At 42.4% G+C, this 22,303-nt stretch overlaps 1 protein-coding gene across 1 annotated transcript in view; it reads left to right on the plus strand.

Annotated features, from left to right (window-relative positions):
* NR3C2 (nuclear receptor subfamily 3, group C, member 2) overlaps positions 1-22,303 on the plus strand; it is a 209,436-nt gene that overhangs the window by 173,146 nt on the left and 13,987 nt on the right. Inside the window, exons 6-7 of the mRNA XM_009327495.1 lie at positions 17,122-17,252; positions 21,870-22,027. Of these exons, the coding sequence (XP_009325770.1) occupies positions 17,122-17,252; positions 21,870-22,027 (289 nt within the window). The remainder of the gene's footprint in view (positions 1-17,121; positions 17,253-21,869; positions 22,028-22,303) is intronic.

Raw genomic sequence — 22,303 nt, forward strand, 5'->3', positions numbered from 1 at the left:
ATCGTGGGAGACATTTGTTCCACCAAGTTTCTCACACTGTAGCTCAGAGGGTGGTGGTTGTGAGACTGCATTTGGAGCATGAGTTTTGGGCTCCCTGGCACAGGAAAGTTGTTGAGAAACTGCAGAGAGCCCCGTGGAGTTTGGCCAAGGTGGTCGGGGACTGGCTGGGACAGCAAGGGAGCTGGGCTTGTGCAGCCAGGAGAAGACTGTGCTGGGTGCAGTGGGGATCTAATTGCAGCCTTCAACTTCCTCATGAGTTGTTGTAGAAAAGATGGAGTCAGACTCTTCATGGAGGTGCCCAGTGGAAGGATGAGAGGCTGCGATCGCAAGTCTAGGACAACAAACTGCCTCCTGGGCAGCAGGAGAAGAAAGTTCATAATGAGATGGTGAAACAGCAGATCAGGTGCCCAGAGAGACCCTGGAGTCTCTGTCTTTGAAGATGTCCAAGCCTTGACTCGGCAAAGCCCCGAGCAACCTGCTCCAACTTTGACATTAGCCCTGCTGTGAGCAGGGGGTTGTACCTGAGGCCTCCAGAGGTCCCTCCCAAGCTAAATTATTTTGTGATTCCAAGTTCAAGAGGTGCAGTGCTTTTCCCAATTTTGACATAAGGTCAGAGGTGAGTTAGTGGAATTGTACAAGTCAGCCGATACAGTTCAGTGTAGAAAGCACTCAGATAAGCACAAAACATAATATATATTCCTGTTTGTGAAAATACACTGCTTTGAAGCTTTGCTGAATGCTGGTCTTACCTTTACTTTTTGAGTACCATGAACTTGGAAATGTGGTGTGTAGTTACAAACATGGGCCTTCATTTCTGTGCCATGAGGTTTATCAGACCTCCCTAAGGTTCAGTTGGTGCAACTTTTTGAGTGTTTTACTGCCCTTGGCATTTTAGGACACGTATTAGTTGATGCAGAATGAAAGGGTGATCCTTTAAAATGACTTTTCCTTCTGCTGGCTTGAGAGAGTTATGTTCCTGTTATCACCTGGCCAAGATTTTCTTGGTATTTCTTCACACTGTGCCTGGAGATGTCATTTCCCATCTCTATGCAAGAAGTAATTAGGAGGGTCCCCGGCCAGTAGCATGCACTCGGTGCCACAGAGGGAGGGTTCAGCATTTTCTTCAATGAACAGTTAAAAAAGAGTGAAAGTAGAGGTTGGCATTAGCAGAATTATGTTGCTTTGTTTTACGTTAAATGAATTTTCCGTTTACTCTTAACTGCTGTGAATAAAAGGAAGTCTTAATGTTTCTGGAAGGCCATGATATATGATCTTGTTTTCTTTCTCATTCTGAAGGCCTGTAAACAAGGTGAATAACAAATGAGGATCGCTGTTGTTAATAGCTGTTAAATGTACCTTTGACTGTATAAATACAGTGCAAAATGCCTCCCTACTAATACGTGGTTTGATTTCCTGTTAGGCTTATGGAAGGCTGGAAATATTTGTCCACCTTCATTTAGTCATGTTCCATATCTAATTTAAGTGTACTGTTTGTCTGTATGGATCACGGGTATATTCCATTGCTTTATTTGGGCTTAAGTAAACGCGAAGGTGTGAACTGAGGGATAAGAAAATGGCCACTCGACCTGTTACAGAAATGCCTAAAAACAGCGTGAAAAGAGGCATAAAATAGACCAGTGTATTTTATGATGTCGTGTGTGTAAGTTACAGTATGTGGTTTTCTTAATCCATTTTGTTCGTAGCATAGTAGTTGTAATCAAAACTAATATATATATAGCACTTTAGTTTTAATCCACAGTAAATCTTTAAAAGACCATCATATATGTGACACCATATAATTCCTATTGCTGCTAAACAGTCTTAAAGGATGACTTTGCATATGTAATAACACTCAAAAGATGTTGCAATAATGTTCTTAAGGCTGCAAGCTCAAATCTGAGAAGTTGCAAAATTCCAAAATTAAGGTGGTCTGTGAAATCATAGTTTGAGCCCTTTGGATACGTGCTTTGAAGACTGTATGCGTTACCAAACCTTTAAGTTACGTTATCCCATAATATTTTTCCCGTGTGACTCCTTCCTTTTTGTATTGATCAGGTTGGATGAGTTACAGGGATGATACAGGATTATGTAGTGAGAGACTGTTGGATTTTTTGCTTCATTTGTTGCAGGCGAGGAAGCCTTACCTTGAATGGATCTAGGGATTTGGGAGAACAGAGAGATATTAATGGGGAAGATTTTCCTAAGACATGGCAAAAGACTACCCTGATTCAAGACCTAAGCTCTAAGACATTGCAGGTTCCTACTGCAAAGTAACAGAAATCCCACAGAAAAAAATGGCTGTTGTTTATTTAACTCGAGGGAGGGAGAAAATGTCTCTTACGGCTTAACCAAAGACTTCAGCTGAAATTTTCTCATCTAACTCAACCTGAGGCAGGCATATGCATGGACAGTTTAAGTCCAGAGCACTAAATTGGTAAAATTATACACAACTGAAAGCAGGAAACTGAGTGGTGCTGCTTGGAAAGGGTGCAAGAACAAAGCAAGGGATGTAGCAAAATACAATGTTTTTTAGCGCTAGCTTATTTTCAGAGATGCTGTCTGAAGCTATGCAAAATGAATTGTTTGCTAGAGGGGACAGCCTAAAACATGATTTTTAAGATGTGGTCCTGGAAAGTAGGAATTTAGTTTCAAATTCCCTTGGTCTCTCCCTTACTGGATGACTTAATCATTGAACTAATAGCTAAAACAACTCTTTCTCTGGCTGTGTCCTTTTGAAGGAAAAGTCCCCAACATTTTTGAAAAGAGACGGGGTGACAGTTTAGGTCCTAGAAGAAATCTGATGATCCGAATCTTTCAATAGTAGGAGTTGATGTGTTTGCAGTGCAGAAGTCAGATGCCTAAATCCCAGAGGAAGGCAAGGGACGCTCCTTCTTGCTCACATTTCTGTGATGGGCTTGGGCAGTTGCTGTCCCTCCGGCTAGTGGTGACAACTTCCCAGGTATCTGCTTCCACCCATACATTAAGTCAGGGCATTGGCTGGCAACTTTTCAGAGGCTCAGGAAGGGATAAAAAGCATTTACGAGTGCAGCACTGCCAACAGAAACCTGGCAGGAGCCAAGATGCGGCGCGACGGGGATCCTCTCTCCCCCAACGTGGGAAACCAGCAGGAGCAGTGGGAGACAGGCTGTATTCGGGGCCACATGTCCCCTTCCCAGCTGGAGGCCAGAAACTGCATCCCACATGGCAAGCTGCTCTGCTTATCCATCCCTTCCCCTAAGGAAGAGGGATGGTGGCTTTTCATCTCTCCACAGGGCAAAAACCCAGCTGATGGCATTGCTGACGAATCAATCTTAAAAATCAAGCCGTGTGTCTTCTTTGGCACGCGTTGGTTTCTGCTGGTGTAAAGAAACCAGGGGGCCAGCCTGACACTGGTGTTTCCCCTCAGGTCTCAATTTTTCTTTTGATTTTAGGTTTTACACAGTCTCTTCGTAGACTTCTAAATCCTTGGGGACTTTTGAAGAAGAAACTCAAATTCCAAAACCATTTACTGTTTTTAGGGAATTTACCCAAATTATCTTATTTACCATTCCAGCCTTATTCTAGCTGTAAAATAGCAATGATGTGGGATACTGAAAGAGTTTGGTAATGCTGAGACACTGTGTTGAGACACTTTAGTACATTAAAGTACAGCATCAATATTTCAACAGTATTTTGCAAACATACCGAATGACTATGTACTGTGTGTTTTCTTGCTCCTTTGATTTTTTTCTTCGTTTGTCATCTGCAACATAAAGAATAAATCATAGGTGCATAAGTGTGCAGGTTCTGAATTTCATGACCATTGTACTTTCTTCTAACTGTCATCAGATTTTTACAGAGATTTTTCCCTAGGTCAAGGACTTGAGAGTTCGCCTGATAAAAACAGCACTAGCCATTGCACAAGGTACCCAAAATTATTGAAGTGAACTTGAAAAACCAAGTCTAAAAACTGGGGCCAGTTTTCACAAGCATTTGAATCAGCGATGTCTTTTTTCCATCTCTGAAATTATTGTATTGCATCATATGTAGCTCAGTCCTTACAGTGAAGAGGTTTCAGTAGGCTGCAGTTTATTGAATATTACGGACAAAACATTAAGAGCAGAATATACCGATTGACGTATTAGTTGGTGCTTTTGACTGTTAAGGCGAAGCTTCAGGCTATGGATTTTGAACTAGGAAGTGGCTGTCCTTTCATTATTGCCATTTCGGGTAATTGTGACACTACTGGCCACTTTCCTAGTTTGTAGTGCAGTACGGATGGCTTTTTCATTATAAAATTCAATCATCTGCTCCAGATATTTTTTAATAACCCAATAATACTATGTATGTAACGTAGTTTAACAAACTAACAAAGGTTGCTACAAATTAATATAAATTCTTCCTTTAAAGTGCAAGATTTAACTTTCAGTAAAATAAAAATGTAGTATTGCAAGGATCTTTCATGCTATGCCTTTGGTAATTGCCCCAAGTGTGAAGTTTTAAAATCTAAAAGCAGGCAGAGGTTGATATTAGCAACAGAGGAAAAATAGAGACTACATTTTTCAAATTAGAAAGTCGATGTAGAGCAAATGAGGTAGAGAGAGGCGGAAAAACAGCTTCAGTACATGGGGATTTCTGTGAAGTTTCTGTGCTAATGTTGTCATGTGATGTGAATGGGCAGAGGATTTTGTAACATTGAGGAAAGTCGTAAAATTAAATTAAGAATTATGATGTAGCTTGGCTGAATAGCTAAGATTTTATTTAAAATCTGCATTTATTAATTATGGGTATTTTATTAGTAAATAGCATATTCATTGTCTTTTCATTATGTTCCTAATATCCTCTCGTAATACACTTGTGGAAGCTGGGACCATTAGGATTTGGTGTTGCATAAGGCAGCGCAAAGATGCAGCTGCCTCTCTGTGCCCTTTCAGTGCTGAAGCCTGTAAGTCTTTCTGGTATTCTGATTTCTACAGTAACAGCAGGAAGATAAATGTAATAAAATAAGCTGAATATTTAAGAACAGCAGATTTTTTTTTTTAACCTTATATACCTCGGGGAGGGGTATATGATTAATTTGATCATCTGTGAGTGGTGATAAAGCCAACAAGTAACTTCTATTGTTTAAAAGATTACTTTTTCCCTGTTTATGTATTGTAGGATGATGGCTGTTAACCCTTTTGGTTTCTCTTGCAATCTGTTAATCCTGTAGTGTCTAAATTTAGGTACATTTTTATAATCTCTTTCATCTGGCAGTCTCCAAATCCCTCATTTTTAATTAGTATTGCTGCAATGATTGTTGATAAGAGTTGTCAATTCTTTGCTAATAAATTGAGTGTGTGATCACTGATCTTGTTAAAAGGTCGGCAAGCACTCCTTGATATTCCTCCCTGCATGATTTTTGCTTGCATATATTATTTTGAGCAGGAGTACTGCATTCATACAATCTAAACTGTCAGTGCAGTGAGAAATGGATATCTCTGTCAGTAATTTTTTTATATACATTTTTATTATTTTTTCATAAAGTGCAGCTCAGTTCCCATCCAGAGAAGTATATGAAAGGATTTTGTTACATACCCACCCCAAAACAGTGCAGACACAGAAGGAAATTTTGAAGAACTACTGTCATATCTGTACTTAATAGATGTAATATGCTTCAACTAGATCTTCCAAGTCTTATTTTGCTTTTTCTTTGTAAACAGGTCAATGGTTGGACAAAGCAATAGATTCAACTTCTTTGCATAAATTTCTAAAGGCTCTGCCTTTTAACGCCTTTATCTCTAAATGCTTCTTAATTTCTAGGGTGTTTTAGTTAAAACTGTGAAACTGTAAAGGAAAACAGGAGGTAAAGTAGTTTTAAGGAGATCCGTAAGAATGTGAAAACTGTCAGAAGAAGGGTCCGTCTAGCACAGTTTCTCATCCTTTAAACTGGACAGTTGTAAAGAAAGCGTAAGATCAGGACAAGGGTAAAATGACACTTCTTCATTTGCCCGTTCCAGCAGTCAGTGATTTAGGTACTTTCTGAACAGGAGATTGCATTCAGACAATTGTGCTTAATAACCCTTCTGTATCTTTCTTCTGTGAATTTGCCTAATACCTTTTTGAATACATTTATAATCTTGACATTTAAAATGTTCTGTGGCAGTCGCTTCTGCAATTTAATTATGCATATTTGTTTGTTGGAGATGTTTCTAAAGCAGGTAGCTGATAATTTAATGGAGTGCCACTTCATTCTTGTGTTTGTAGTAATAGTGGATATATTCCTTTTCATCCTGTCTATGCCATTTATCACTTACAGATCTCCGTCAAGTCCCATAATTTCTTCTATAAGCTGGAGAATCAGCCAGTCAATTTAATCCCCCCTTGTATATCAGTTGTTTGCTACCCCTGGCTGTCCTCATCTCTTCCCTCAGTGCTTTTCCTAGCACTTTGTATTAATTTTGGGAAGAGACCAGACTGACACACTGTGTTCAGACCACAGTGGATTTATGCAGTAGCAAAATTACGATTTCTGTCTTGCTCTCGACTCTTCTTCTCTCACCCTTTGCTTATTTTTGACCATTAGTAAACACTAAGCAAGCATTTTCAAAAGACAGAATCCCCAAAAACCTGTTCTAAGTTACACTTAGGTCTCTTTATTGTGTGATGTTTGTTAATTTAGAGCCAGTTATTTCGTATGTGTGGTGGAAGATGATTATACTGTCTGTATTGCCTTGCAATTAGTGATTTTCACCTTCCATTTTGTCAGCCAGCCACACAGTTTTGCAAGAATTTTCAGCAGTTTTACACAGGCAGCTCTTGATTTCATTGTCTGGAGTCATCAGCAAGCTCTGTCACTTCCATAGGTCTGACATTTTTCAGATGATGTATGAGTACAGTTTTCAGCCCAGGCCCCAGTGCAGAGCTCTGTGAGACTTCCCTAGTAACCTCCATTACTTGTGAGAGATGTCCATTTATTATTACCCTTGGTCTCCTATTTTTAAGCTAGTAATAATCCATGAAGAGCCCTCCTCCTTATCCCTAAGCTCTCTTTAAGAGCTTTCAGGAGATCATCTTAATAGCTTTAAAATCCAACTTTGCCGTGATTGCATCCCCGCATACCTCCTGATGGAAAACGCAGTGTGCAGGAGGTCCTAGACCAGTAATTACCCATACTGGCACGCCGACAGACGGTATTGCAGCCCATACCCAAGCTGCACGCCCCAGTTTCCTTTGTGTGGAAACCAGGGCAGAGGAGAGGAGGAGGAGAGGGTTGGTGTTTGCTTAGGTCTCACCCCATATGGCTGTGGGATGCAGCTAGACCTGGCATGTGCAAAGCATTTCTGTCGTACAGACGTTGCCTGTATCAACCAGAACATCCTTGTGCTATCGTCAGAGCGCTCGTACAGATTCGTGAGACATGACCTCTCTTTGCCAAAGCTGCACTGACTTTCTTCCCTTATAGCATACTTATTTATCTATTAATGCTCCTCTTTCAATCATTTTGCTAGATATAGAAATGAGACTTAGTAGCCTCTGGTCTCTTGAGTGCTCCCTCCCAACTCCCAGACCCATTTTAAGAAATCAGTCACGTTTGTTACCTTCCACGCCTTTTATAAGGGCAATTTAAGCAATAAGCTGCACAGCACGGTTAGTAGTTCAGCAATTCCATATTTAAGTTACTTTACAGCTCATGGATGGATGCCATCTGGTCTTGGTGATTTATTACTATTCATTTTACTGTATTTTTTTTTTTTCTAAACCCTCTTCTACTCACACTTTAATCTGAAACTAGTTCTCACACTCGCTTACTGAAATGGGAGACTCTGGTGCAGAGCCTTCCTGGACTCCTTTACGGAGAGCACTGATGCAGAGATTTTATTTAACTTTTCTGCTATGGCCTGATCTTTCTCAAATGCTTCTTTTTCATCTTGATCATCTGTTGGCCCAGTGGATGTTCTGGCAGGTTTCCAGCTTGTGATGTGTTTGAAGGGGTTTGACTGTTAGTTTTTATGACTTCAGCATGAAGACTTGCTCGATGATTTTACATTTAACTTGGCATAATTATGCTCTCTTAGTATTGACTCAGCATGACTTTGGGACATCCACAAGCGTTTTGGGAGGGTGTCTTTTCACTTCTCTCAAGGTCCTTGGCAGGAAGGGCTAGGATAGAGAAGAGGTTTGTTCCTTTCACGTGTCTGTCTGAACGTGGTGCTGCTTTAATCTTTCTGCACATCAATGAGCTGTTTGGTGGCATCTCCAAATGCCTTTCACATGCATAGTGCTTCCTTTTGCTACTTCCCCTATAGAGTTAAATATTAATCTTCCAGATAAAAGAAAAATTAGGAAGTAGTTTCTCTAAACTGGTATGAGAGGAAGGCATGTCTCGGTTGACTTCCAGAAAATGCCCGGCTTTGCATGACAGCGTGAGCAAAGTCTTGATTTCTGAGGCATTGTTGGCACAAGAGGAGAATTGCTGCTGCATGTGGAATATAGCAGTAATTTTGCTGATGAACCCCTGCCAAGTGACAATGAGCCCTGGCATAATGGATGTACAAAATGATACCTAATGGGCACCTTTGCTGGCTGGTGATACCTTTCTCTGATGAACTTAAAAAGAGTATTTACTGTCATGTGTACATTATCGTCACTTATTATTGAATGTGGTATTGAAAAAGCATTTTGGTAAAGGCATAATTATGTATTTTCTCATTTAAACTGTGATTTGTCTCTTTTGGAATGCAAATGCAAACCAAAAAGAGAGTATTTGGTATCAGCATTCTGCTAACTGCATAATTAACTGTTAATTCCAGCAGATACTTGGGTTTTTTTGCTATTAATGTGCTTGGGATTTTAGGGTTACATAACTGGGTGATTATTAAGTTGGATTTTAGCACAAGTTCTCTGTTACTGATTGGGAGCTGAAACTCTTCTTTGGCAATCATAATCCATGAGCTGTTGCCAGTTCCTTTGTTTATGGGCATATAACAGGAGGACATTTAGCTGAAACTTTAAAGCAGCTCTGAATTTCTTAGTATCAGTTACCTGGGATTGTATTCTCTAGGATCACCAGGAGGACTTTCTTGGGAGAAAACTAATTTTCAGGATTGACTCCTTTAAGTTCAGTGTAAAAATTGCCAGGTTTGTATGCCTGGGTGGCTAAAGCCCACAAAATACCAGCTACGTCTGTAGATCTGTTTTAATGTGAAATGACCTTCCTCGTCTGATTGTCAGTGTTCAGCATTGGTGGTCCTCAGTCTAATCCCTGTTTTGTCCTGGGTTCGGCAGCTTCTTCTGCCAAGGTTGTTGTAGTGCCAGTGCTCCCAGCTACACACCCCTCAGTCTGCAGCATCCCAGTCACCTGGAGAGAAGCTTGTGGGGTTAAATGTCTTGCTTTGGTAACAGTGGGTTTACACATTCTTGTGGCAGGGTTGGTGGGGGAGATCATTACTGAGGTACTTCTCTTTCAGCAACTTTTAGAGCAGGAAAACTGTCTTTTTGCATACTGTGCTTCCTTGCAGGGAGCAGCTTTCTCCTGTTGCATGTCAGATTCCTGCAGGAACACAGCAGCGGGAGGCATCTCCAGGACCCTCGAGCCAATTCCCTGCTGCTGCAGGAGGATCTCACCATAAAACCTCATTATTTTCAAAGTAGAAGGTAGTGCCAAGGCCTTGCTGCTGTGTCAGATTAATAGGGCACAGGGTTTTTTTCTCCCTGCCTTCTAGGTAGAGAGAAGAAATGCTGACTGTCAGTAGTGGCTAAAGTCAGGTAGGACAGGGCAGAGGGATTTAGGGGCAGCAGGAGGAGCTGAGGTGACATTTGGTGGCAGGTTTTGCAGCTTTGCTTTAAGACATGACTACTGGCCCCTGCCTGCCTCTGTATGAAGGATCGTGTACATGGGCCATAGCTGCATCAGGCAGTTCAGCGGTATCAGCCAAAATGGCCTGGGAATGCAGGAGTGTGCTGAAAACCCAGACTGTCGCTGGGGGCTGAGGCAATGGCACTTTGTGTTTGGTTTGGTTTGTTTTTTTTCCCTGGGCCTGGTACAAGGACAGTGTTTCCAGCAGCATGATAGAGCAGGCAGCCAGGGGCTGTGATGTTGTAACCTGGCTGAGATCTGCTATCGCTTGTGTAGGCAGCAGGGTGGTCGTCTGAGGCTGTCACCTTTGTTACCTCTAGGCTAACACTTTCCTAGATAAACCACCTAATTCCCAGCCTATGTTTATCCATGGCAGTTTAACCAACTGCAGGATAATAGTTGAATTCTCTATCCCTTACTGCTTAGGGAGGGCATCTGCTGCCTTATCTAGTAGGAGGAGGAGGTCGCTGGTGGTGCTGAAGATGGGGTATTTATTTCTGCTGGCTTACTGACAAGTTAAAGGAAAAATGGGCATGACCCAAATTTCTCTCCAGTAGAAACTGATGACAAAACTGCCATTAATTTCAACAGGATTGAGTGCCCGCATTTGCCATTGAGGCAAGGTAACAGGTATTTTTTGCCTTCCTGGAAGGAGATGGCTCTAAAGCTTTAAGAGTTGAAGGCAGTGAGTTGAAGGGTGTATGTTTTTGTCTCTTTCTGCTGTGGCTTGCAGAGTGAGCAGAGATTAGAAAGTGCTGAATAAGAAATAAGTGCTGAATGAAAAGTCATAATTGAATTTTGCCTGAATTCTGCATGTATTTTGGCTTGGATTTTGATCAGTGCAATAACTTAATGATGCTGCTCAGTACTGCTGACTTTGGTTGCGTTTATAATGGCTTCAAGATGGGAAACAGGTGTCTGGGTACAGTCCATTGAGCAGAATGATGCGCAGTGTTTCCCAATGCCGCCACACACAAAGCAGTGCAGTGATTGCCCCTTTACACGGAAGAATAGGTTCAGTTTTGTGCTAGGGAGTGTAATTCTGTTCCCACCGTTCTTCATGATGGAGCTGTTGAAGTAGAATACTCCCTCAAGAAAGAGTAAATTGTTATTACAATAATATGTTCATTTTTTTCTTTCCCCAAGAACCTCAAAACTTTTTCCAGACAAGTGAACCCCTCCTAAGGCAGGTAAGATAATTCAGGCCAAAGGCTTTTCTGATTATATGGTTTGAGCAGCTGAACAAGGGACTCTGTGGTCCCATGTCCCTGGTCTTTTTCCCCCTTTATCCACAGCTTGCGTGCCTTGCCCTAAAGGTGTCTGGTGATGTTTCATTCCTCTCTCTGCCAAGTTCAAACTGACCCCTTCTGGCATGGTGGAAAGCATACCTTGCTTTCTGAGGTTTCCAAAATGGTTTTGACCTTCAGGCCTTTGGCAGGTTTTCTTGCTGGGTTGCATTTGTTTGTTTGTTTATTTGTTTTCCTTTTGTTACAGTGTAATGTGCTTTCTGAATTTCCCTGAAATAATTTTAAATGATGGGCAGGCTTCAAATGGATACCGGTTTTAGTCTAGCAAAGGAAAGGCTCTTGATTATGAAATTGGAAACAGTTCTTATAGGGCAAAAAAAAATCTAAAATCAGGAAACACAAAGAATATGTCTGACATCAGACTTTTGCTACAAGTGTTGCTTGGTCTTTTCCAAGCTGCAGAGGCCAAGGGACTAAGTCAGCTGCACGTTTGTTCCTCTGAGGTGCTGTGAAAGGGGATGCCTTTGCTCAGTTTTTTCTTTGGGATTATCAGCAAGCCACTCGAGTACTGATGAAACTTCAAAACACCCACCACAGCTTTCCCTTTCTTCGCTTCCCTGTCTAATTTAGGAAGATGCCTTGTGCTGCGGCTTTGAATAGTATATATAAGAAAGTAAATAAAGCATGGTATCAGGTTTGGTTTCGGGCTGAGTTTCGCCTGTGAGTGAATATTCCTTGATATGTGGGTTCCTCTTTTTGGTTACGGTAGGTTGAGTTGCAGTTTCCATCCTCAACAAGGAGATTTACGATACTAGACTTTATGATGACTTCATAAATTGTAAGTTACTTATTCATAACAAGTTGTTTCTGTACAGCGTGCCTGTGGTTTCACAATTTTTGATGTGGCTGTTTGGTTTCTGTGGAGGTCACCTAAGGGTATTAATGAGATATATGACTGGTTTGGTATTTAGGATGCCTTGTCTTAAACAGTTTCCTTAAACCATCCCTCCTCTCCCGGTGTGACTGCTCAAATCCTACATCTCTGTTGTAGTTGGGTGGCTCATCCCTTGATGATTTGGTGCATCAGTCCCATTTTGGCCAGGTGCTCAAACTGTTTGCCTCGTCGCTTGCCCCTTTGTGAAAGGATGGCTGCTTACACGGAGAAGGGGAACAGGAGGAGCTGGGTTCGTTTGCCACTTTCTCATCCGCGTATTCAGCTCTCCGTGGGTAGATGTTGAGGATGAAACAGGCTGAGGTGTTGGGCTGGTACCACAGAGCTGGTCTCCATGCAGCCTGCCCGTGGAAGGTAGATAGATCTGGAGCCAACTTGGGAATAAGGGTGGCAGAGATGAGAGAGGCGAGGACATAGAGATTGCATGGGGTTAGGGGGAGATCCCAGACCAAGTAGAGAGAAAAAGAAGACAAACTCGTGGAAAGTACCAGGGAGTCTCTCAACTAGGAACACGTTTGCTGCAGTTCATTGAGAGAAACCCAGCAGCAGGATCAAAACCCCTCTTCCCACCAACGCGGTTGATGTACCTTGGAGAGCTTTGCCAGTGGAGGTACCCACTTCACCTTCCTCACAGGGGAAAGGAAGGAAAAGCAGCGGCAGTTCAGTTGCAGTGGGGATGTGGTGAGCAACTCGGTGACCAGTTAACACAAGGTACCTGTGGCCAAAGAGGCTCTGCAGGAGCAGATAGAAATTGGGCAGAGCAGTAGCTGGAGAGAATGGGCTGGTTGCGGCTGCTCTGCCTGCCTGCAGAGCTGTGGCTGCGGGAAAGGTCAGGCAGAATGTGAGCCGGGCATTAAATTAAGCCTGTAAGGAGACACTCAGGGAACTTAAGATGGATTAACTTAAGGTGTAAAGTTTAAAGCGTATTATTATGAACGAGGATTAAGCTAAACTGAGCTAATGACACCACTTTTGAATGCATACCCACACAGTGGATTCAGAGCTTTGGCTCCACGCCTTTTATTACTTAAATGTACTTACCTTCTTAAATGTCCCCATAAAGATACATGCCCCTATATTCCAGATCTTCACATTCTCCATTTTCCACGTCAATAAGTTTATATGCTGTGTCAGAGGTAGAACTGGGTTTGGTTGGTCAGTTTTTGCACACACACACTTTTTTTTTTTTTAATTAAAAAAAAACAGGCGGGGGGAAGGCAACATAGAAGTTTGTTTTCATTTTTCCCCATGGTGGTACTGGCATTTGTGATGACTTGATGGTATTTATTCTTAGGTGAGGCATTTGGTAAGGAAGAAGTAACTTTGTTCATGTTATGTTGACATGCCCTAATTTCTATGTACCCCATCTCTTTTAATATATGAGCCATTTCTTTTGCTTTATTTTGTTGTTACTCTCATGGTATTGGGATATCTGCGATGTCAGCATCTGAATTTTCCGAAAGCTGTGTACCCTCTTATTTCACACTGTGTGGGTTAAAAATCAAATGCAAAGTTGAATGCTGTAAACTCCCACAAAATGCTTATCTTACATTAAACAAGGGTCGTGAATTAACTAGTTAGTAATAATTTGTAAATAAGTAATAAATCAAGTGAATTGATTTTTCAGGAGGGAAACTGATTTGAAATTACAGGTTTGCTGTATGTTAAATAAAATACTTAGCAACTAGTTCTGTGTATAATTTTATCTCACTACAAACAATGCCATCAGGTTTTCCTTGAGGGTAAACTAGAGATCAATATTTCTAAGTAGATAAAAGACTAAATATTTAAGACAGACAAAGAAAAAAACCAGCCAAAACCCCCCTGACTTTTACTAAAATTCTTCTGTTTAGGTGATCATATAAAAGCAAAACAAATACAAAGAAAAACAAAGAGAGAACAAGTAAAATGTCACAAAAAGTGCAATGCAATGTAAAAAAAAAAAAGGGGGGGTTGAGTCAGGATACTTGTTAGGTTAGCTGTCACAGAGAGTGTTTTGCCACGCTATTTAGTGAAAGCATAAGAAACCCGAGACAAAACCTCAAAAAGTTTTGTTTTATTTGCTGTGTGGCTTGTGGTATGGGGTGAGAGGTCTGGCGCTTCTCATGTCTGTGGAGGTCAAATGCAGGCAGGGGTGGTGGCAGCTGCTTTATGTTCTGAGGCTGGAGAAACTAACTTTGGTGTCCTGCAAAAGTAATAATGGATATAATAGACTGTTCTTTTTTTGAATCCTGCTAGTCTTTAGCAGTCTGAGATAGACCTTAAAATGCATTTTTTTTTAAAATACAGATGTCCCTTATTAATCATTTGCCTTCCAACTTCAGTATGTATCCCTCTGAGCCTCCTGGGAGGGGTCAATTAGAAGCCACCATTGTCTGTGTCCTAGACCTGGATTTGCTAATTTTGGGAAGAGGGAGGGGAGCAGGAGCAGTGGGAGGGAGATCACTTTCTGGGGTCTTTCGGGGTCTTTTTCCCCAGCTGTCTCTGGGTCAGCTCAGAGGTGCCTGCAGCTGTTCGCTCTCTGGGCAGTAACAACCTGTCAGGCAGGAGGACCTCGGGCTGGTTTAGGGTGATGTCCCCGCAGGGGGTAGGCTGAGTCATGCAGTGGCCAAACGTGAAGGACATCCTGGCACACTTGGGATGCGTGGGCAAACACTGGAGAGATACAGGTGCTGCTGTGCTGGGTTGGCCGCAAGCCTTGGATGGTGGCCACCAGCCTCGGGCAGACGCGGGGCTGGAGCGGGACCCCAGACACAGCAGCTCAGAAATGCCCATTCGTGTGCGTCTTTTAATTCTGCAAATCCTTTTCTGTTTCACCCGATCCCAGTTACTCACGGTCGGTCCGTGTGCGTTCATAGCATGTGACTGGCACTGAGTGTGCAAGTGGCATCTGTAAGTCCTCTGCAGCACGCCACCGGGCTTGTGTGCTTGTGCCTGCGTGCATCCAGCAGCGGAGGCTGCTCTTCTCAAACAGAGGGCCAAGTGGAATTTCAGTCACTGTCCAAAGCGTTCAAAGACTATTTTCTTCTATTTGTTTTCTTCCCTGCAGTCCATGATGCATAATAAAAATAAATAAACATGGCATTACTACTACTATTAAATTAAAAAAAAATAGAAGAAGCTGGAAGTTCTTAGTCTCAAGAAGAGGGTGGAGCGGAGGAAAAGTGCAGAGCCCATATAACAATGGGGAGTCCGCTTTATTAGTATTAAGGAGGAAAATAAAATCTGCTCTGGCAGTAGTGAAATAAAACACCAGGAAGATTACGTCAGTCTTTGTTTGCACACAGTATGATTCTTCTCTTTCACCAGCCAATTTGTATATTTGAAAAGGCAGTTGCTTGGTTAAAATAATTAGCTGAACTTCATCTAATTCCCCAATTATGTGAAAAAAAAGTTTGAAGAAATATAGACAATTGCTGTTGAGTAATTAAAAAAAAAAAAGTAGTGGTCACTGAGCAATTATAGTGCCTTGTCTAAATACCCGCATATATGTCATAGTTTCAAAATGAGACAAGCAGTTCTCAGTGACTCTTCACTGTAGCTGTTGTGGTTTGGGATAGCGGCTTTAGAGGTATAGCAAAATCCTAACTAATTCTGCCTGAAACTTGTGCAGGATAGGTTGGCCTGGGGTTGCCTCAGAGAAGAGAGATAAGGTCTGAAGATAAATGTATATAGTGTATTTAAAGAAAAAAAAAAAGAGTAAACTGGATACAAGTCATGCCTCCTTATTATTTTATGATTTAACAGGCAAAAATCTGTATTAATGAACGAGATTGTCATCTTATATACTTCTTTATTGCAGGCTATCTTAGATTATTATTTTGGGAAAAAACATACAGAATTTTTTTAATATTTCAGTGTTTGAATAAGAGACCATTGCAACAATTTGACTCAGAATTCCCCGTAGGAGGTCCAGTGTAGTATATTAATGAGAACTTTAGTGACTGGGAAATCATTTCTCCTTGTTGTTCCTACACTTTCATCCTTGGAGCTAGACCTGTTGCATTTTCAGGAAAAGTAGTAATAGGAGATTTTGAAATGGAGGTTACTTGGGAAGAATGCGTAAGTGCTGCTGGCTGAGGCAGTGGTCATCCCAATTGTTTCTTAACTTCAGACTCCTCAGTAGACATAAAGGCAGTAACACGAAGTCACGCATTTTATTTTATTTTTGTTAAACCACTTCCCATTTTCCAGACCTGCCAGCTGTATTTTTACAGGACTGTGTTATTCAGGATGAGAAGAGTCAAGATGTCTGCTGGCACGGTGGAAATCCCTGATCCTAGGGCCCTGCTGGCTCGTGGACCTGACCGTGCACGGTGGGCAGCGGAGCTCTTTGCCATGGGTTTTCCTGTTGTCCGTGGCTGCAGGCAGCCTTGGAGGCTGCTGGGCTGGGGCCAGGGCTGACCATTCTGAGTGGTGTGGGCTGCAGGCGTGAGGCCGTCAGTCCTCCTTGGCCATCCTCTCCCCCAGCTCATCTCTGCACCAGGCAGTTCTGAAACCTGTTTCTACCTGTACGTCAGCTGATGGGGGATGTATCATTTAAAACATGCGTGCAATGGGTGTAGGTTCCCCTGTTGCACCAGTTCTGACCCCTTCAGCAGGCTCATTTTCATCAGCCAGGGCAGAGCTGAACAAATGCTGACAATTCAGACACATTTTAAAACATTTTTGCCAGTTCATTAACATCGTCAGTGTATAAAACGCAAATTACATTTGTTTCTGTTCCTTTTAGGGGGGTGGATGTTGATGCTGCCTGTGGTCTGCCAGGTAGCGAAGTGAACTCAGCCATCCATTGTGGATGGCGTAGGAGTTGAGCAAGGCGATGCCCGGGTCCCCCAAAGCTCACAGGCAGTGGTTTTTCCTGCCAGCCTGGGAGCATGGGGACCAGGCAGCCCTCCGGGGCTGGCAGGGCTCCGGCTTTGTCTTCATAGTCCCCAGATCCCTTACCTAACCTGAACTTTGTAGCTGCGGTGTGTCTTACTGACCTCTGCGCGATCAGTGCTTGGTTTCCAGGTCGCACCTCGCTTTCCTCATGCGTGGGCTGCCCCATGCACGTTGCACTCTCCCGTATTTATCCTCTGGATTTTGTTTCTTTCTTTCTGCAGGGAACGGATGCGCCAGTCTGCTATGTTTGAACTGTGCCAGGGGATGCACCAGATCAGTCTGCAGTTTGTTCGCTTGCAGCTTAGCTTTGAGGAGTACACTATAATGAAAGTTTTGCTGCTGTTAAGCACAGGTAAGTTAGGTTCGTGGTTACATGGGAATACTTGAAAATATTCCAATTCGCAAAGAGGTGCAGTGATTTTAACTAATGTGACAAAAGAGCCAAACTGTTTCCAGCAGGGCTGCAGGAATAAGCCTGGTTTTATGTCTTAGGTTTTATCTTCAGATCTCACTCTTCATTAGCACGGAAAGTGTCTTTGCAGCTTGAATGTGTCATGTGCATTGGAAGGACAGGAGTGGCTGGGCAAGGGGCTTTAGCCCCCCTCTCTGTACAGGAACCACTCGAGTCGGCCAGGCGTGCCAAGAAAGTGCAACAGCTGTGAGGACGGGGGAAAAATCCCCACTCAACACTCAAAGCCACTAGTTTGGGTGACTTAACGTCACCTTCAAGATCAAAAGATGTACATTGCCTGTACTGCAAAATGAGTAATTTTCCAATGCCAAGTGAATTGAGAATGGTAAGCCCTTTTATAGGGCTCTGAAAGTTTAATAAATGACAGTGCACGCTTTATTTTTCTCTCAAGTGCCATGCTTTGAGTTTTCTCATGATACAAAATTACATCTTGGTGTTTGCTTCAGCACTGTGTAGTAATTAGCAGATCTCTTGATCTTACCTTACTGAAAATACTGAAAAACTCCCGTCCCGGTACAATTGTATAAATACACAGGCAGTTTGTACATTACTTTTTTCATCAGTCTTGATCAAAAAGCCAATTACCTGTAAACAAACTTTCTTCATACAATCATGCTCCTTTTTGTGGGATCCACTCAGTGACATCATGACGAGATAATGCATCAGCTCGATCGGTGGGCATTCATGATGTCACTTCAGTGAACTCACCAGGCAAGAATTCCCCTGGCAGAAGGAGGCTGGATGTGGGGGCATTGCGCGGGGAGAGGAGGAGCGGGAGATCAAAGGGGCCGCTGTGCTTATTCTGGCTTTCACTTGCAAGCTGTCAGCAGCAGGGCCGGGGCTGGGGGCTGCCCGGGTTCGTGCTGCACAGAGCGTCTCCCCATTCAGTGGCAAGCAGAGCCCAACGCACCCTTTGAGATCTTGCTGTCTTCTCCCGTCACCCCATCTTCTGCCCCAGCAAGGTGAGAGAAGAAAATAATTGCAAGCAGCAGGCGTTAGTTGTGCAGCACTGGAAGGCGCTTATCACCGAAACCACTAAAGGACGCCAGAGCGGGCTGATGGAGCGGCAGATTTAGATACCCAGGAGCCTCCCGAGTCCCCGGCCATGGCACGGGAACATTGGCGGCAGGCAGAGTTAGGTGCTTATGAAGGGATTTGCAGCATCCAGCAAAGCTGAGTGGCAACCCTTTCAGGCAAGGTGGTGGGACGGGCACTTTCTCCCTGTCCACCGTGCCTTTCATTCAGACCTTGCCTGTCCCACCCAGCTGGTAGCTCTGTGGTTAAAGTACTTGGCTTTGAAGGAGGACGTGAAGCTGCAGTTCCCATTCCGGCTGGAGGGGATTTGGATCCGCTAACAGAAACCTCCTGGGGCTGTTAAGTTTTTTGGGTTCGGCTGTCTCCCTCCCTCCCTCCCATTGAAGCCGTTCCAGCCCCCTGCGATGGGGAGAGATGACGCTGGTTGGGGAGTGCTTTGTGTATTGGCCCACGGGGTCTGACCCCTGGGTCCCGCTCCACCGAGGGTTCGAGGAGATGGTCTGCTGTTGAAACTGGGACTGTGGGGAGCTGATACGCTCCAGGGTAGCCCTGGGGGATAAATGGGCTTTTTTGAAGGTTGTCACTTGCGGTCTTTCCAGAATCAACTAGCAGTGCTTAACGTGGATTTGCTCGGGGGAGTCTATCTCCCAAAATGTTCTTGAGAGAGTGCCTGGATTGGAGACCTGGCTCTGCTACTTCATAATCAGCGCTAAAGGGGGAGAATCTTTAGAAAAAGAGCCTAAAGGTGTTGTAAAACCATAGCAAAATTTCTTTAAGCTAGGTATTTATTATTCTACCCTCTTGAGACTAACTAATGACTTGAGTTATTGCGAGAATCTGTTTGGCGAGATCAGCCTGGCCAATTAACTTCAGCTAGCTGGGTCCCTTTGAAACGCACGCCACGGTCACTAGAAAACCTACTAAAAATAGTTTGTTTTGGGAGAATCAGGATATTTACGTTAGAGAGAGCGAGCGAAATGGAAATGAAGACAGTGATAAAACCCAGAAAGTGTCATGTGAAGGGCAGCAAACCTGGTTTTGAATGATTGCACCTTGATACAACCTTATAACAAACACCAGGTTTGTTTTCATTTAAAATTTTTTATTGAATCGTGTGATGAGCAGAGTACAAGTTATTCTGAAACTTTCATGATAACCACATCAAGGAATTTTCACTCCATTTACATGTGGAAGAAACCACACATTACAACTCAATTGTTTTCTTGCTTTCCACAGACCATAGATTTTGGGAGCTTGCCAAAAGCATTGCTGCATTTAATAAGTAAAATCAGAAACACTGGGCAAACCTCCAGAATTTCATGTTTTGCTTGAGTTCTCTTTATTTGTGTCTTTCTTTCTTTCTTTCTTAATAATCTGGCTGGGGTGATGGTATAATAATTTTCAGACAGAACAGTAAAATACATAGTAGTAGACAAAGAAAGAGTGGCTCTAACAGTCTTCAAGCAGCATGTAGGAATACAGGCCTGTAAATATTAAAGGAACTGTAAAGCCCGTGCATTTTGTGTAAGGGCCACAGTATGCTCTGATGGCTTTACTCATCTTGATTGGTGTCTCAATATTCATTCAGCTTGAACTGAATTTTTACATCTGTTCCAGACAGTTTCTTCTGTCAGCTGACTGACTGAGAGATTTGGCATCTAGAATTTAAAAATTAAATATTATGTTTATATAATATAAATATATAATATTTACCGAGTGGTAGGCAGGTTGGTGCGTTTCCTCCTAGGCTTTTTCTAAAGATTCCTCCTTGTGCCCCCTTCCAGCACTTGATGGTCGCAAGTCCTTGCTGCTCATGTGGTGGTAGAGCTCCTCCTTGTTTTCCATTGCTAAATTGCTGGTAGATACTGGTGATAGGAGATACTGGTGCTTTTTCTTAAAGCTTCTATTCTGGAGCCATTTGAGCGGTTGTTACATGCTTATGATGTGATTGCAGTGGGATAGAAAGCAGTTCACAGGATTTCAAAGAGAAGGGAACGGATGAACAAGACAATTTCTGTCGAGATGTTAAGTCAGGGTAAGCTAAATTGGAAGATCACCTTTTTTTTTTTCTTTCCTTTTTTAATAAGTAACTTCCCATTTAGCTTACTCTGACATAGCTTTCTGGTTTGCTTAGAAAATAAACTCACTCTTGTATAGCGTAGTATTTTATTTTCATTCTGTGGACTAGCATTAAGAGATGCAGAGTAGAAAAATAAGGTTGATGGTTAAGCAGTATTCAACCAATCTGGGTATTAAAGCACCAGAACATTTTGTGTGATGTTTTTAATAACCTCTTTGGGGTTTTCCTAGAGATCTGATCCTATAAGCCATTCCTGTTTGGGGCAGAACCTGCTGGAGTGCAAGGGTATTTGCAGTCTGTAAAGAAACATAGAATAGTTTGGGTTGGAAAGGACCTCTAAAGCTCATCTAGTTGAACCCCCCCGCCATGGGCAGGGACATCTTCAACTAGATCAGCTTGCTCCAGCCTGACCTTGAATGTTTCCAGGGATGGGGCATCCACCACCTCTCTGGGCAACCTGTGCCAGTGTTTCACCACCCTCAGCATAAAAAATGTCTTCCTTATATCTGGTCTAAATCTACCCCCCTTTAGTTTAAAGCCATTCCCCCTTGCCCTGTCGCAGCAGACCCTGCTGAAAAATTTGCCACCATCTTTTTTATAAGCCCCTTTTAAGTACTGATAGGCTACAATAAGGTCTGTGTATTTGCTTTTGTAATTAGCCTTGCTGATATCACTCACAGTAAAAAGTATCAGAAAACTCTTTTAGCCCATTTGTGAAATGATTCCTCCGGCAGATGGGAGCTTTGATAGGACACTAGAAATGCTTGCAACTGTATGTCATGGTCAAACACTGGGTCAGGATGCCTGTTTGGAAAATAGTCTTCTGTTTCATGCAGAATAATGGCTTTGTTTGTTCTAGGTGTTATGCAGATGATTACTAACATTCAAAGAAATTTTAGGTTTTTACTTGATGGCATAAAAACGTGTCACTTGGTCTAGCATTTCTGCACATAACAGCTGTAATTCTTTACCTTCCCCTCCTCTGCCAAGTGTGGGGAATCATTCAAGAATGATAAATCACGTCTTCAACTTCTAAAAAAATACCCTTGATCCATCTGCCTTTTTTTTTTTTTTTTTTTTTTTTTTTGTGGTTAAGTTGTATTAAAAACAGTTTCAGCATGAGGTTAGCATGTGTCGTATTTCTGAGATGTTATCTTGTCCTCTGCCACAGCTTCTACAATCACAGATCTGGAGAGGATGCTTGAATCACTTGAAAATCTGTATGATACTGTTGATTCCTTACCAATGTCTGTTAAATTATGGACTTTGCTTAAAGGTGTAATTCTTTCATCGATTAACTAGTGTAACTTTCTGTAAGTATGTGCATCAAAAGAATAAGCAATACAGTTAATATTAATCTAAGACTGTCTTTTCAATGACAGTTCCCAAGGATGGTCTCAAAAGCCAAGCTGCATTTGAAGAAATGAGGGCAAATTACATTAAAGAACTAAAGAAGATGGTAACTAAATGTCCAAGTAACTCTGGGCAAAGCTGGCAGAGATTCTACCAACTGACTAAACTTCTTGACTCCATGCATGATGTAAGTATAACTCCTCAGGGAGTGCAGACAACTTAAGCAAAAATCACTCCATTAAGGTAAACCAGTAGTCTTTAATTGTGCTAACTAACAGGGAGGAAAAAAAATGAAATTCTTTTTAAAGGAACATCTGAGAGAAGTTGTTAGATGAATTTAAGGACAACTGCCAAGTAAAATAAGAAAATATAAGTCATTAAGGGCTGGGTCCTGCTGCCTTCTCCTATGTTAAATGGTAGTGTGTTCCTCCAATGATTCACTTAAGGTCAGTAGAGCTATTAG

The sequence above is a fragment of the Pygoscelis adeliae genome, unplaced genomic scaffold (genome assembly GCF_000699105.1).
Source record: "Pygoscelis adeliae isolate BGI_AS28 unplaced genomic scaffold, ASM69910v1 Scaffold157, whole genome shotgun sequence".
Taxonomy (NCBI): domain Eukaryota; kingdom Metazoa; phylum Chordata; class Aves; order Sphenisciformes; family Spheniscidae; genus Pygoscelis; species Pygoscelis adeliae.